The sequence below is a fragment of the Gorilla gorilla genome, chromosome 2, assembly GCF_029281585.2.
Source record: "Gorilla gorilla gorilla isolate KB3781 chromosome 2, NHGRI_mGorGor1-v2.1_pri, whole genome shotgun sequence".
Classification (NCBI taxonomy): Eukaryota; Metazoa; Chordata; class Mammalia; order Primates; family Hominidae; genus Gorilla; species Gorilla gorilla.
The window spans coordinates 78,995,187-79,012,289 of record NC_086017.1 but is presented as its reverse complement, the minus strand read 5'-3'; the positions used below and the strand labels follow the sequence as shown (position 1 = coordinate 79,012,289).

General features: G+C 40.3%; 1 protein-coding gene across 1 annotated transcript; it reads left to right on the top strand.

The window, feature by feature from the left end:
* Window positions 1–1,730: 1,730 nt before the first annotated feature.
* Window positions 1,731–15,124, top strand: LMOD3 (leiomodin 3). Its single transcript, XM_055382121.2, has 4 exons — window positions 1,731–2,024; window positions 4,058–5,416; window positions 6,859–7,016; window positions 14,932–15,124. The coding sequence occupies exons 1-4, from the start codon at window positions 1,731–1,733 to the stop codon at window positions 15,122–15,124; spliced, it is 2,004 nt and encodes a 667-aa protein (XP_055238096.2).
* Window positions 15,125–17,103: the final 1,979 nt, after the last annotated feature.

The following is a 17,103-nucleotide window of genomic DNA, read 5'->3' as shown; positions in this document are numbered from 1 at the left end:
TGTGCTTGTGAGAATTGAAAACATTCTAAATATCCAACAATTGAGGATTGGTTATACAAATTATGGTACATCCATATAAAGAATCCTAACAGAGGGCAATAAAAAATTATTTAGTAGTAGAGTACACAGTTGCCTAGAAAAAAAGAATCCTGACTTTCTCAGTCAAAAAAACAGATGAGAAAAAATGATAGAGTTTGTATGCCTAAAAGAAAGGACTGGAATGAAAACACTGAAATGTTAATGGTGGTAGCTTCACAGTGAGGTAAGGGGAAGATTTTATTCTGTGCCTTTCTATGTTATCCTAACTCTTGCACAATGAATGTATATTTCGGAATAAGAATATGTTTACGAGCCAGTCACGGTGGCTCACGCCTGTAATCCCAGAACTTTGGGACGCCGAGGCAGGTGGATTGCTTGAACTCAGAAATTCAAGACCAGCCTGAGCAATATGGCAAAACCCTGTCTCTACAAAAAATACAAAAATTAGCTGGGTGTAGTGGTGCATGCCTGTGGTCCCAGCTTGATCCTGGGAGGCAGAGGTTGCAGTGAGCTCAGATCGCAGCACTGCCCTCCAGCCTGGGTGACAGAGCCAGACCCTGTCTTAAATATATATATAATAAAACTTGTATATTATATATTCTTGTACCCTTTGTCACACAAATAATGGCATGTAAAACACACTGTTTTGTACTTTGCTATATTGTGTAACCTTGTACACATGTTGTTTCACCCATGTAGGAGTATATCTGTAGGATACATTTCTCAAAGTGGAATTGCTGGGTCACAGGAAATGGGCATTTGTAATTTGGACAAATGTTGCATATTGCCCCTTCAGGGACTGAAAACAAAATCTTCTCATAGTTTCTTTTAGTATATTAGTGGTCTGGATTTCTTTTTTAACACTTCACTTTAGATCCATTTTCATTGATATTGGCTTAATGGATACTTAATAAGAAAAGCAAATAATTTAAAATATTAAACTCACTTATAGTGGAAATCCAAGTGCTGGTTGTCCCCATCTGTTAGATCACAGGATCTAGATGCAAATAGGACATCTTGCAAAGGTTCGGCTTACGCAGAGGATGAATGACGTAGCAAGACCTCTGTTCCACTGTGCACCACTTTATTTGCTTCCACAGTCACCTTGTAGGGAAGAGGCAGACCCTAAGAGCTTGATTTCTACCTTCAAGTGAATTCTTTACTTCAGAAACAACTCAGGTTGCTGGTTGGATTTCCCTTCTGAAATATTGTAAGTTGCCTTAATATTTAAATAAAAACAAATGGAATCCCCTGGAGTATTGGGGTATGTAGGTATGAGCTGCATGAATTTGTGTATGGCAATATGATGGCATATAGGAAGATAATTAATTTTATTCCTGCAGAGATTCTGTAGTCTCTGCTAGTCTCTGGCGAACATAGCAGCTGTACTGAAATGTCAGATGGATTTGCACAGCTGACTCAAGTTGCCGAAAAGAGAGCAGCATAGTAGTTCCATAAATTGACCCCATCCAGCCAAGCCCTGCTTAATATAGATCCTGCAAGAGCTTAGCTGTGATCACTCCTAGCTGCTCAGCAAACCACTGAGGTTCCTGGGAAAAAAAAATATCTCAAGGGTGTGTTAACTTGGGACACTTGTTAACTGGGGGACCTTCTTGAGGCTTTTTTCCTTCTTTTTAAAAATCATCTTTGATTATTCTTCTTTTCTAGTAAAATAATATTTAGAAAAAATAATGTCAGAGCACAGCAGAAATTCAGATCAAGAAGAACTTCTCGATGAGGAGATTAATGAAGATGAAATCTTGGCCAACTTGTCTGCTGAAGAACTGAAAGAACTGCAGTCGGAAATGGAAGTCATGGCCCCTGACCCCAGCCTTCCCGTGGGAATGATTCAGAAAGATCAAACTGACAAGCCACCGACAGGAAACTTCAATCATAAATCTCTTGTTGATTATATGTATTGGGAAAAGGCATCCAGGCGCATGTTGGAAGACGAACGAGTTCCTGTCACCTTTGTGAAATCCGAGGTAACCAGAGATTTGTGTACAACCGAGAAATGGCTGCCTGGGATGGGCTGTTAGGTCTCTCTGTTGTAACTGTGATTTCTCAAGACTCCAGGGTTTGGTTCTGCTTTGTTTTTGCCATATCTAGATTAAACCATAATATTTAATCCTACTCCGACTGGAACTTTCTGAAACACTTAGATTTATATTTACAAGGGGAAAATTGGGTAATTTCTTGCAAATGTCTCTTTTTAAAAATTGCTGTCGGGTTTGCTGTGTCAGAAAGCCTGTGTTCTATTGCCACGATACCTAGTGACTTAACTCATAACCCAGAGGCAGTTGTCCTTACCTCTCTCTTTCTTTTTTATTGCAGGCCCCTTTGAGAAACTAATGACAGCTCCGTAGCCTCTCTCTCTCTGGCACATCCAAACATACGCAGTGTTTCGCACACAGTGTCAAACATTTCAGTCCTCCTGAAGTCTGGCCACACACCCTGCAATTAAACCAAGTCGAATAACCAGAAAATGTCTTATATTATTACTATGTATTGGCTGTCAGTGATGACATTTAGAAATCGATGGCTATTAAGTGGTTTTGAAGCTAGTTCTTCACTTTCTAAAACCTGAAAGCTAGAATTGTTGACTCTGCAAACTTACTGTGCATGAACATAATTTTTTTTATGTTCCACTTGAAAATGACTTAACAAAAAGAGGACAGAGATGCCTCCTAGGTAAAGTCTCTTTAGGTTATGCCTGTTGACAAAGATACATCTTGTTAAATTACTCTTAAGCTGGCTGTAATTAAGGAAAGTTGTCAATTGGTTTTACAGTCAGTAGAGTTTAAACATGTGCTAAGATTAAGAAAAGAAACAGCTGGATTGATCAGGTTAGAGTTCAAGGTACAATTTGCAGATTTTTTACAACTGGAGATCAATGGATGAAAAGCCAATTCTATGTGAATGCCAGTTTCAGGGGGTAAAAACGAGTACTTGAAACATTTTTTTCCTTCCTCTGGTATAACTTAAACAGCTTGATGGTTGGCTCCCCCTTCTGGTCAAGGTGAGAAATGCAGTGGTGAAGACTTCAGGTGGTTAAGGTGACTTGTCACTGTCTCTTCTGACCTATGTTACGAGCATAAAATTTTTGCTCAAATGAACCTGTGTCTCAACTTGCTATACTGGCTTTCAAAATGATATCTATGAGGCCCACAAATTGCATAGAAAAGCATTATAATTGATGTGCAAGAATCTAATACATATTATTGATAAAAGGCCCATTTTATTTCCCAGACTAAGCAATTATTTCTCAATGTCTGCATAATCCTGTTTCATCTTACAGCTGGCCCTGGTTCCTAGGCACTTTCTTTCAAAAGAAACTGGGATAGTAAACTTGTCTCAGACAGAGTACCATGGCAGTTTTCAAAGAACTGAAAAAATAGAATCAAAATTGAGGTTTTAAATATATATATGTATATATATATATTCAAAATCAAAATTGAGGTTTTAAAATATATATATATTCCAAAATGTCAAACGTATCTAATTTCCCATACATTATGTTATGTTCTCAGAGGAAGTTCATGTACATTCTATACTAGATTAGTAGACATTGTAGGGATGTTAATTTTAGGGCAATAATTTCCTTATTCTAATATATTTATAATATCATATTTATAATATATTGGAATAATAAGGAAATTATTGCCCTAACTCAGGACTGTTGGGTACTAGATGCCTATTTGGTAGATACAAAATCAAAGCTTCAGTGTATCGATGAACAATTCTATGAGGTTTTCAAAACAATTTTTAACTGCTTCTGAAATTAAACACCATTAAAAAGTACAGAATATTAAAATTAATAAGATTTCCTTTTAATACTCATTTTAATTTATGGGATAGGATAACCACCCATTTTTAGCAATCAGCTATTTAAATAAGGATTATTTAAAATAGCAACCAGCTCTTTTAAATAAGCATTTTTATTATCTCCACTAGCTGATGCTCTACTTCATATTTCTTCTCTGCTATGTATTCTAACCCTCATAAACCTCTCTTGTAGGAAAAGACTCAAGAAGAGCATGAAGAAATAGACAAACGTAATAAAAATATGGCCCAGTATTTAAAAGAAAAGCTCAATAATGAAATAGTTGCAAATAAAAGAGAATCAAAGGGTAGCAGCAATATCCAAGAAACAGATGAAGAAGATGAAGAAGAAGAAGATGATGATGACGACGAAGGAGAAGATGATGGTGAAGAGAGTGAAGAAACGAACAGAGAAGAGGAAGGCAAAGCAAAGGAACAAATTAGAAATTGTGAGAACAACTGCCAGCAGGTAACTGACAAAGCATTCAAAGAACAGAGAGACAGACCAGAGGCCCAAGAACAAAGTGAGAAAAAAATATCAAAATTAGATCCTAAGAAGTTAGCTCTAGACACCAGCTTTTTGAAGGTAAGTGCAAGGCCTTCAGGAAACCAGACAGACCTGGATGGGAGCTTGAGGAGAGTTAGGAAAAATGATCCTGACATGAAGGAACTCAACCTGAACAACATTGAAAACATCCCCAAAGAAATGTTACTGGACTTTGTCAATGCAATGAAGAAAAACAAGCACATCAAAACATTCAGTTTAGCCAATGTGGGTGCAGATGAGAATGTAGCATTTGCCTTGGCTAACATGTTGCGTGAAAATAGAAGCATCACCACTCTCAACATCGAGTCCAATTTCATCACAGGTAAAGGGATTGTGGCCATCATGAGGTGTCTCCAGTTTAATGAGACGCTAACTGAGCTTCGGTTTCACAATCAGAGGCACATGTTGGGTCACCATGCTGAAATGGAAATAGCCAGGCTTTTGAAGGCAAACAACACTCTCCTGAAGATGGGCTACCATTTTGAGCTTCCGGGTCCCAGAATGGTGGTCACTAATCTGCTCACCAGGAATCAGGATAAACAAAGGCAGAAACGACAGGAAGAGCAAAAACAGCAGCAACTCAAGGAACAGAAGAAGCTGATAGCCATGTTAGAGAATGGGTTGGGGCTGCCCCCTGGGATGTGGGAGATGTTGGGAGGACCCATGCCAGATTCCAGAATGCAGGAATTCTTCCAGCCACCGCCACCTCGGCCTCCCAACCCCCAAAATGTCCCCTTTAGTCAACGCAGTGAAATGATGAAAAAGCCATCGCAGGCCCCGAAGTACAGGACAGACCCTGACTCCTTCCGGGTGGTGAAGCTGAAGAGAATCCAGCGCAAATCTCGGATGCCGGAAGCCAGAGAACCACCCGAGAAAACCAACCTCAAAGATGTCATCAAAACGCTCAAGCCAGTGCCGAGAAACAGACCACCCCCATTGGTGGAAATCACTCCCAGAGATCAGCTGCTAAACGACATTCGTCACAGCAATGTCGCCTATCTTAAACCTGTAAGTAGAAGGAGGGAGAAATGGTGACTGAGCACCCTCCATAGTAAATGTTTTAACGTAAGGGGATACTCACTAATTGAGACCAACTGGGGGAAGCCAATGAGCATTACCAATAGAACTAAATTACTGCTATCCCTAAGGATGTACACCTGTAGCACCCCATCTCTAGGTACGCCTATATGACTTCTGTAACAATGATATTAGCAGCTAACATTTAGGAAGCATTTGCTATAGGCTGGAGTTGTTATATGAATTAACTCATGTAATCATCTTACAAACCCTATAAGCTAGGTACTGTTATTCTCCCCATTTAATAAAAAGGATACTGAGGCTTAGAGAATTTAATAACATGTGGAGGAGACACAGCTAGGAAGTGGTAGAGCTGACATTGAAACCCGGTTCTGAGTCTAGAGTCAAGCTTTAATTCACCTCTTCTTCTGACCTCTTTAAGTGCATATTCAAAAGAACACCATTCCAGCCACAATGGAGCTGACACTCAGAGATCCCCAGGAACCTACAGTGAGGAATAAATAAGAATGAGGCCAGGCCGGGCGCATTGGCTCACGCCTGTAATCCCAGCACTTTGGGAGGCCAAAGCAGGTGGATCACAAGGTCAAGAGATCGAGATCATTCTGGCTAACATGGTGAAACCCCATCTCTACTAAAAATACAAAAATTATCTGGGCGTGGTGGCGGGCACCTGTAGTCCCAGCTACTCAGGAGGCTGAGGCAGGAGAGTCACTTGAACTTGGGAGGCGGATGGTGCAGTGAGCTGAGATCACACCACTGTACTCCAGCCTGGTGACAGAGTGAGACTCCATCTAAAAAAAACACCCAAATTGGGCCAGTTGTTTGTAGATAATTGAATGCTTCCAAAATGCATAGAAACAGTTCTTTTTAGTAGATGAAGAGAGACTGTCCGAAATTGCATTTGTATTGCTCACTTTTTAGGTAGATAAATGTTGAACTTCAGGTTGGTGTCACCGTGAATTCATGGAGTTTTAAAATCACTATTTCAATTTAACATTTACCATGATCCACGATTACTGCCGAGTGGAAAAGTTATTTTCCTTGCAACTTAAGTTGCAGAAATGAAGATGTTTTGGTCATTATTATGATGGTGTTTATTGAGGTTGAAAGATGTGTTCAGAGGCCGCAGGTGTTTGATAATTAACTATATTATTTTAAAATCTCCTGTAATATAGCCACGAGATTATGTTGGCAGAATAGTCTGTATATTATTTTGTTACACAGATTCATGTTTTTTCAAAACATGTTGAATTTTTATGCATGCTTGCTCTTTTTCTGCTTTAAAGAGCTTGATATTCTGAAATAATTGCTAGTCTTTCACATATGTATGGTCCTTATTCCCAACTCCTAGAATGGAGAATTATCAATAGCCCATTCTTCTAAATCAAAGCTGACTTTCAACTATGATTTAGAGAGGCTCTGATTCTTCCTGGAGCAGCGGCCAGGGTGAGAACGCTGGAGGTCACATGAGGTCAGACAATGGTTCTTTGCCTGCCCTTGGGAACAACATCAAGACTTTCTGCACCTGCTCTTCTCTGGACAGCCAGAACTCCCCTAGGAATGAATTGGGGTATTGTTTGAGAGAAACTAGTTCTACCACTTTTCCAGTAACTAGTCATTGGCAAAGAATATTCAAGCCACCTTGATGGCTGTACATTCAGAAAAGAGCAGTCTGAAAAGAATGATGAGACGTCTTTTGAGAAAATCTGTGCTAAAGGTGGCATGTAAGTTCGGAGTAGAAGAGGGAATGAAGTTCAAAAGAGCATCTGAACCAACTCCCTGACTTCTGAGTGCTCTGCTGAGCAAATCCATTTTTCCTGGGTCAATTCCATTCTATCCATTCACTTATTTGTTAATCTAACAAATATATATGTCAGGCAGATGAGAAGGATTGGGGATGTAGTGGTAAGTCAGGTTCAGTCTCGACCGCACACGGAGCTTACAGCATAGGTTTAATTTTTCACCCCTCTGCCTTTTACTCAACTGAGAACACTACAGTTTTGGGTCTAGAGTCTAGGACAAAAGACACTAAAATAAATTCATGATGATAATTGCAAGAATAAAACACCCCACCAAGCACTGCATTTTTCATATTTTAATCAATTCAAAACTACTACCAATTTTAAGTGTATTTGGTGGTGGTGTTTTAAAAAAAATAATTCAAGAAAAACATGCCGCAAAGTGAACTCTGACATGTTTTTTGAATGACAATCTTGCATATCACCCTCGGTTTTGAAAGGGCTTCATTTATTCTGAAGGATTGGCAATTTCTCCTGCCTTCAGTTGCCTGGCTTGGCCTGTGACAGATCTGTTTGCATGTGTCTCAGTTACAAAATGTCACACAACTTCATCTATTTGGTCCTGGAAAACACTCAGCAAGAAAAATATGAAAATGCCTCCTTGCGCTAATGAAAATTTGCTTCACTAATATCAGATTGCTTCCTAGCACTCTGTTTCTGTGCCTTTCTGCATATACTATAAATTTCTGCTTTAAAGCCAAAACATAGTATAATCTTTTAAAAGATATTTTTTTCTTTTGTTTTGAGGTCATTTTAGACTTACAGAAGGTCAAAAGTAGTACAAAGAATTCTTGCATACCCGTCTCACTTTACCACATTTGCTTACTTATCTTTCTTTAAAAGCTATTTTAAGAGGCAATACATCTGTGTGTGTAGTATCAACAGGGCATATGACTCAATGGAGGTAATAATAGTATGAGTAGCTATGATGTGTTCACACTTGGGTCTCCAGCCAACTATTGTAAAACACCATCGATTTTAAGATGCATTCTGATTTCAGAGCTGTTGAAATGTCCCAAAATATACATCTTAGACTCAAAGTACAGTAAACACTATAAATGGTAATGTCACAAAATCCCAGCAGAAAGGGATAGTTTTAGCCAATCAAGTGAGACAAGACAATGTTCACTTGATAGAGGTGAAATGAAGGGTTTTGGGGATTTGGGACAGATGCCCTCCAAATCCCTGGATTTTCAAGAATGAGGTTAAAATTAAAACACAGTTTTGAAACCTTGTGGGGTTCTGTGTGTGTGTGTGTGTGATGTTACTAAAGAGAACATTATTCAGAAACAAATTTTTTTCTTCGAAAAGTTTTGTGTGTGTGTGTGTGTGTGTGTTTTTGAGGCAGGATCTCACTCTATCACCCAGGCTGGAGTGCAGTAGCTCAATTATGGCTCACTGCAGCCTCAACCTCCAGGGCTCAAGTGATCCTCCCACCTCAGACTCCTGAGTAGCTGGGACCGCAAATGCATGCCACCACACACGGCTAATGTTTTTTTGTTTTTTAATTTGTAGGGATGAGATCTCACTATGTTGCCCTGGCTGGTCTCAAATTCTTGAGCTCAAGTGATCCTTCCGCTTCAGCCTCCCAAAGTGGCGGGATTACAGGCATCAGCCACCATGCTCGACAGAAAAATTTTTTTAAATTGTAGTTACTGGCTGGGAGCGGTGGTTCATACCTGTAATCTCAACAGTTTGGGAGGCCAAGGCAGAAAGATTGCTTGAGCCCAGGAATTCAAGACATGAGCAACAAAACAAAGTGAGATCCTGTTTCTACAAAACATTTTTAAAAGTTAGCTGGTGTGATGGCATGCACCTGTGGTACCAGCTACACAAGAGGCTGAGGCAGGAGGATCACTTGAGCTCAGGAAGTCAAGGCTGCAGTGAGCCATGTTTGTGCCACTGCACTACAGCCTGGGCTCTGTGTGAAAAATAAAAGTAGTTATTTTCCTTATAGATTTGGAAATATTACTTTTGTATTTGATAGAGCACATGTATTTTAAAATTCTTTTTTAGGCTGGGTGCGGTGGCTCACGCCTGTAATCCCAGCTCTTTGGGAGGTCGATCACTTGAGGCCAGGAGTTTGAGACCAACCTGGCCAACGTGGTGAAAACCCATCTCTACTAAAAATACAAAAATATTCGGGTGTGGTGGTGCTCGCCTGTAATCCCAGCTACTTGGGAGGCTGAGGTATGAGAATCACTAGAACCTGGGAGGTGGAGTTTGCAGTGAGCCAAGATGGTGCCACTGCACTCCAGCCTGGGCCACAGAGCGAGATTCTGTCTCAAAAATTTTAAATTAATGCTTATTCTCTCCCTACCCCACGCTTCTGGCCTGGGATACCTGAAATGAAGTTGCTGGAAAAAAATAAAGGAAAATCCATATACTTGCTTTGCTCAAATGCTTCCTCCTCTGAGAAATTACCCATTCAATTCAGTTTAAAAGAAATTTACTCCATGGGCCAGGTATTGAAAACTGGTAAAGCATGAGGTCAGATCTGGTAAAGCATGAGGTAAAGCAGGCCCACTTTATTTGGCTTGGGTATCATTGTGTAAGTTTTTGAATGTCACATGCAAAAAAATCCAGGTATCTAGCACTACTTGGAACATCAGATCTGGCCACACTGCACTTGCATGGAAAAAATCAGCTGTTTCTATGCATTGGTTTCATCCTTGAGAATGCTCGTGGACCCTCTAGTTTTTCTCTTTTGCCCTTACTGCTTTGTACCTGGCACGCTTCACTCATTTACATGACTTATCTGGCTTCTGTAGAATTTTTTTAGTATGCTCTTGTTGTTTTTAGCTATGTTTTTAAAAATCTTTGTCTTATCTAACAAACTGAATTTATTGGATAATGACTAAATCATTTCCCTATGAGTTAATAAAGCTGAGTCGTATGATAACAAAAAGACATTAGGCTGGTATAGGCCTATCCCTCCCTGACAAATGTGTGATATTCTTTCATCTTCAAAAATGTTGTGGTCTGCTCACTCCTACCATCTCAAATGAGTATTTGTACTTTTCACTGAGATAAAATCCCATTTGCAGCAACTGTCTAATTCCCTGAGGCCAGCTGCATTTTGTATCATATCCAAGCTTCTGTGCCAATCACGCAAGATAACTATTTTAACATTCACTCAATTTCACTTCAGGCTTACTCATGTATATCTGGACTGCTCCCATCCAGTTGGCTAAAGCCATTGCTAAATTTTCCTCCAGAAAGACTTCAGTATAATAATATCATGGGCCGCCTTAGTACATCAAAAGACTCCATGACACATTAGGGATTGTTATGATTACAGAACTGAAGTTTACAAACCCTTCAGCATTCATCTTCATCACTGGCCATTTCTTCTTTGCCTCATTTATGAGATCTTCTTTCTCTTTAGCCAGATTCTCTAGATTCTATCCTTTTGTACTTTTCTCCTCTTTCTCATCACATAATGGGAAATTTTCTCCTCTTTCTCTTGTCGCATAATCTAGAACAATTCCCAAATCTCCCTTTCCCTTTAGATCACTCAGGGTTTTCTTAGCACATTCAATCTGTCCCCAAACCAAGCTGCTCATTTTTAGGCCTAGTGGTTGTTTCTTGTTCCCAGTTTTCTGTCTTATCTCCATTCTGTCACGCATTCAGGTCTGAAACTCCACGGTCACCTCCTACTTCTTTTTTTCCTTCGACCCCTCCTCCCCCGTTTTTGGGACCTCCAATAAAGAAACCAGGATGATCTATAAGAGCCAAGGCCAAACATAGATCATAGCTTTGGAAATGTTACGATTCTAATGAAGGGAGCCTCCAAAGGAAAAAAGCAATGTAACATTTCAAGCTCATCAAGAGCACATATAATCCAGGAATTACGTAAACCAGAATTGCTTGCCTTTAATGTGTAGTGGGAAAAAAGGTTTTTTATACACTTTTCTAAAGTCCATATAGTGATTCTCAAATGTTATTGTGGATCAAAATCACCTAAAGGGCTAAATACAGATTACTGAGTCCACTGACAGAGTCTCTGATTCAGTAGGTCTTGGATGGGGCCTAAGAATTTGCATTTCTGACAAATTCCCTGGTAATGCTGCTGCTGCTTATTCTGGGACCACATTTGACAATCACGACTCGGTGACATCTATGGTAAACCATGTCTGCTGCTATCTTCCCTGAAGAGCCTTGCTTTCTTGCCTCCGTACCACCCTTTGCCTCAAATTACCTTTTCTTCTGTCTCTGTTAGAATCTATCCAATTTCCAAGGCTTGACTCAAATGCTACTTCTTACAACAAAACGTCAGGAGTACTCTGCCTGTGTATTTCCATTACCTTTTTTGTCCACACCTCTTTTGTAGGACCTCCCACATTCTGCTTCAGGTTGACAGCCCTTCTGGCCACAGTGGTGGAAAGACTTTGAGCCTTACAGGATTCTGAGTTCTTCAAAGCAGGTCTTGCTCATCTCTGTCCTGGACACCCACTGAGGTGTTGGTCCAGAGCAGGAACTTAATACAGGTAGACCAAATTAAATAGCCTGTGCTGAAACCAACTTTCCCACCCGCTCTGCCTCCCAGCCTCTGAGTGTATGCGTATGTGTGCACTGTGTGATCCTAGACACACACACACAAGCACACTAGACATACTTTCTTTGAAAACTAACAAGCAAAGGGGAAAAAGGCTCCCTACCAATAACACAAGTTGATTTTCTTCTGTTTGTAAGTTTTACATTTTTATGACATATCTAGCTATTTTTATGATTTCTACCTTTTGTATTCTGCTTAGAAACGGCCTCTTTGAAAATGATTAAAATGTGTGCCTGCCTTTTCTTGCAACTTTTATAGTTTTTGGTTTTTAAAAAATATTTGATATTATGGATAGATTAAAGGGTTAATTTTTAAAGTCAGTAGAAAGCAAGAAGGCTATTTCATTATTTCTTTTCCAAATAGTTAACCAGTGATCATTTAGTGACTCATTCCTCTTTTCCCCAGTGATCTGAACTACCAGCTTGGTCATATTTTAAAGTAAATATGTGTCCAGGTTTACTATTCTGGGTCAGTGCCACATTTTCTTTTTAAAATATTATTCTGGGCTGGGCATGGTGGCTCACACCTGTAATACCAGTACTTTGGGAGGCCAAGGCAAGAGGATCACTTGAGTCCAGGAGGGCCTGGCTGCTTTGAGTTATCATTGCACCACTGCGCTCCAGCCTGGGTGACAGTGAGATCCTCATCTCTCTAAATAATTTAAAAATTTTTAAATTTAAAATATTATTTTGGAACTCTTCCATGCATATATAAACAAATACAGGGAATAACTTATATAAAATGCTTCTTTTTCCATTCCATAATACAAAGAACACAGTGTTTTAACTATTTATTGCAGCTTTACGGTTATTTTAAATACCTGGCTCATGGTTTCTCTTAACTACTGGTGTTCTCCATGGGAGAGCCCTGCCGGGTGCAGTCGTACCCTTCTCTTCTCAAAGTTTGGCACAAGGGAGGTAGAGGGTCAGAAGCCATGGAAGTCCCCTTGGCTTGAAGGCTGGCAGGCAGCAGCACATCAAAGGTCCTCTCTGGTGGGCAGAATATTGGAAAAACATTCCTAGCCAAAGATCGTGGGCTGAGAACTGGCTGCAAGAGGAGCCATAGCAGGTGACCAAAATGGTTCATCACACTGGCAGGTGGACATTAGCAATACAGGGAGAAACATTCCTACTCATTGTTATACAAATGCCCAGGGGACACTGGGCATCTTCAGTGTCCTCTGGAAGGTACATACATGATGGATGAGTTGATGAGTTACTTTCCTAAGATACAATGACACTTGAAACCCTTTAAAAACTTGCTTTGTCCTTAAGGTTTTCCTATGAGGCAGAAGTATGAAGTGGGTTTGCAGTGTTGGACTTCTGTTGTTGTTTTATAATTTTTTTTTGTCTTGGGGAATGCTTTAAATAAATAAATATATATATATATATATATATTTTTTTTTTTTTTTTTTTTTTTGAGATGGTGTCTCTTGCCCAGGCTGGAGTGCAGTGGCGGGATCCCAGCTCAAGGCAACCTCCGCCTCCCAGGTTCAAGCAATTCTCCTGCCTCAGCTCCCTGAGTAGCTGGGATTACAGGCACGTGCCACCACGCCCAGCTAATTTTTGTATTTTTAGTAAAGACAGGGTTTCACCCTGTTGACCAGGCTTGTCTTGAACTCCTGACCTCAGGAGAACCGCCCACCTCGGCCTCCCAAAGTGCTGGAATTACAGGCGTCGGCCACTGCGCCCAGCCTTGTTATAAAACTCTCTTAAGAAAATCAGGTGGCTGGGTACGGTGGCTCACACCTGTAATCCCAGCACTCTGGGAGGCCAAGGTGGGCGGAGCACCTGAGGTCAGGAGTTCATGACAAGCCTGGCCAACATGGTGAAACCCTGTCTCTACTAAAAATACAAAAATTAGCTGGGCGTGGTGGCATGCACCTGTAGTCCCAGCTACTTGGGAGTCTGAGGCAGGAGAATCGCTTGAACCCGGGAGGCAGAAGTTGCCTTGAGCCGGGATCATGCCACTCCACTCCAGCCTGGGTGACAGAGTAAGACTTTGTCTAAAAAAAATAAAATAAAAATCCTAACAAGGTGAGATGGGTCTCACTTTGTTGTTCAAGCTGATCTCGAACTCCTGGCCACAAGTGATTCTCCCATCTCAATCTCCTGAGTAGCCAGGATTACAGGTGCATGCCCCCTTGCCTGGCTTATATTTCATGTTTAAATATTTCTGACCATCAGATTAGGAGTGTGCTTCAAAGAGGAAAGACATGTTTTAAAAAGAACATATAATTTTTATTCTTATAGTGATATTTTTACAGGCAGTGTATAATAATGAGCACTGAAATCAGGCAGACCTGGTTCAAATCCTGCTCTGCCACTTCCTAGCTGTATGATCTTAGGCAAGTTATTGTCTTCTCTGAGCCATTTCTCTCCTTACAAGGCTTTTGTAGGATGTAATGAGATAGTGTTTTAAAAATAAGTGTTAGGCCGGGTGCTCATGCCTGTAATCTCAGCACTTTGAGAGTCCGAAGCAAGTGAATCACTTGAGGCCAGGAGTTTGAGACCAGCCAGGCCAACATGGTGAAACCCTGTCTCTACTAAAAATACAAAAATTAGCTGGGCATTGGTGGCACATGCCTGTAATCCAAGCTACTTGGGAGGCTGAGGCAGGAGAATCGCTTGAACCCGGGAGTTGGAGGTTGCAGTGAGCCAAGATGGTGTCACTGCACTCCAGCCTGGAAGATAGATTGAGACTCCATCTCAAAAAAAAAAAAAAAAAAAAGTGTTAACATGGATTACTCACTTGTATAATAGCCTTGTGAATTAGATACTGTTATTATCATTTTACAGCTGAGAAAACTGATGCCCAACACCACATAACTACTACATGCTAGTGCCAGTCTTTGAACCCAGGCCAACTTAGGCACCCACCCTCTTATTTCCATGATGTACTTTGCCATGTGCTCAAAGCCCTTGGAACAGTCTCTGGCATTAGTAAATGTCTAATAAATGGTGGCTGTGGTTATGATTGTTGTTTTATGTTGATTTTGGGGGTGCTTTGGCCAGAATTTCAAACCTATTCTGTATCTTTTAAGGCATGTAAATTTTGTAAATTTTGCTGCAAAGCTCTTAAATTTCCAGGATTAATTTCCCCCATTTCCTCAAATGCTTAAATCGCAGGTGCAACTGCCAAAAGAACTGGCGTAAGAGGCAAGAGAGCCATCTAGAAGAACAAGAAATGGAAATAGTGACTCTTGGATTACTGCATGGAGACTATGTCAGCAGCAATACTTTAGGATCCACGTGGCAGAACTGGAAACAATGCTACCATCTGACAAGGGTATTTGTAAAAGGCAGAATGTTTGGGCCATGAAGAAGTAGGGGCTGAAGAGGAAGGTGGAAGGAGATAAAATATAATATTTAGAGGCAATATTTTCTACTTGCAATCAATTTGAGTGACTTAGGTGAAATTTAGAGTCATATTTCCGGAAGCAGAAGTTAAAGAAAATTTTTTAAACATTTGCTTTATTATTGTTTTCTTCTGGTAAATAATAAATAGAAGTGTTAACTATTGTATTCCCAATTTTTTCTCCTTCCATCTCTTCTGTGGTAATTCATCACATAGTATCTTAAAAGGAACAAATAATGTTTCATCCTATGGAAATGTGAAGGATGAATTGAGCTCCTGGCCCTTCTGATGCTTTGAAATGAAAGGATTGTTCCTTAGAGCTTCTCTGCAGAATCAGTGGAGATTTTCAGTTTCCCACCCTGCCTGGCTTTCTCTCTTGGTGACTCCCTTGGTGTTTTGGAGTATTCTTTCTATAGGGGTACCTGTGAGGGGAAGAACACGTAAGCCACAGAACATGGTGAAAACTAAGTGTCACTAGGAAAAGTAATGGGAAAGTAAAGCCTGCATATATGAAAACTTCCTGGCAGCAAGTTTTCATATATAGAGGGACAATGGGAGACAGCATGCTGTTTTTATAGAAAAGAAGTTTTACATAATATAGTTATTGACAAGCTTTTGGTTTTGGCTAAATACACACACACACACGCTCATATATGTTTACTCTGTAAGTCTAATTTGATTTTATCACTCTCAAACATATTTTAAAGGAAACTTGCTTACAGGAAGGATTAAACTTGAACTACTTATCCTATTCTTTAAGGCACTCCATTGCCTGGCCCCAATTTACTAATCCTGTCTTATCTCCCACAAATCCTTTATACTCTACTTGATGAAACATCCTTGTGCACACCCTTGTGCCTTTGCTCGCATTAATCCTTCCAAGAGACTTCCCTCCTGTTCTCCATTAATGAACGTCCTATCCAGTCTTCAACTCCCGGGTCAGATCCTGTGTCCTCCATAAAAAACTTTCCAGACAACTCCAATCTGTCCTTCTTCGAAGTTCCTAGAGGCCTTAATTATTCATTCTAGCCACTAGGTGCATAGAATTTGAGATTTTTGTAATAATAGAAGTAGTGCGAACCCTAGAAATTAGAAAATCAAGCTTTGGGCCAGGTGCGGTGGCTCATGTCTGTAATCCCAGCACTATGGGAGGCCAGGGAGGGCGGATCTCCAGAGGTCAGGAGTTTGAGACCAGCCTGGCCAACATGGTGAAACCCCATCTCTATTAAAAATACAAAAATTAGCTGGGCATGATGGCAGGCACCTGTAATCCCAGCTACTCGGGAGGCTGAGGCAGGAGAATTGCTTGAACTGGGGAGGCAGAGGTTGCAGTGAGCCAAGATCACGTCACTGTACTCCAGCCTGGGTGACAGAGTGATACTCCATCTCAGAAAAAAAAAAAAAAAAAAAGCTTTGGTGCCTTTTCTCTCTTCTTTACCTGAGTAAATAATTGGCACCTGCCTTCTTTCTCTTTTTATGTTATCATAAGTGGCATGTATCAAACCAAACAGGCTAGGGGAGAATAGGTCTAATTGTGACAAACTTAAAAACAACACATTATTTGGAAAGACAAGCCATGGGAAAGAAATATGGTGTTTCTATTTTTTTCAGATAATTTAGTATGTACAAAAGTATCCAAATTTAAATATAGTTTTCAATGGCTGATAGTTTTGTTTTCTCGCCCTTCAATATTTCTAGAAAACATCCTTGCATACAAAGCAGGATAGCTAAGAAAGGGCTGTAACAAACAAAACTTTAAGTGTCTAGCACATACTACATCTAAGAGGCTAAACTCTGATAGGAAAAGCACTTTCAACATAATTAAAAGCTTAATGTAAATTAGTAGTTGAAATTCTAGGCCGGTGCGGTGGCTCATGCCTGTAATCCCAGCACTTTAGGAGGCCGAGGTGGGTGAATCACGTGAGGTCAGGAGTTCAAGACCA

What these genes read in the sequence shown, in the direction of transcription:
- LMOD3 (XM_055382121.2), top strand. Translation starts at nt 1,731, where the DNA reads ATGTCAGAGCACAGCAGAAATTCAGATCAAGAAGAACTTCTCGATGAG. An exon ending in TCACCTTTGTGAAATCCGAG is followed by an intron (nt 2,025 to 4,057) that starts GTAACCAGAGAT and finishes CCTCTCTTGTAG; the next exon opens with GAAAAGACTCAAGAAGAGCA. An exon ending in TCCCCTAGGAATGAATTGGG is followed by an intron (nt 7,017 to 14,931) that starts GTATTGTTTGAG and finishes CTTAAATCGCAG; the next exon opens with GTGCAACTGCCAAAAGAACT.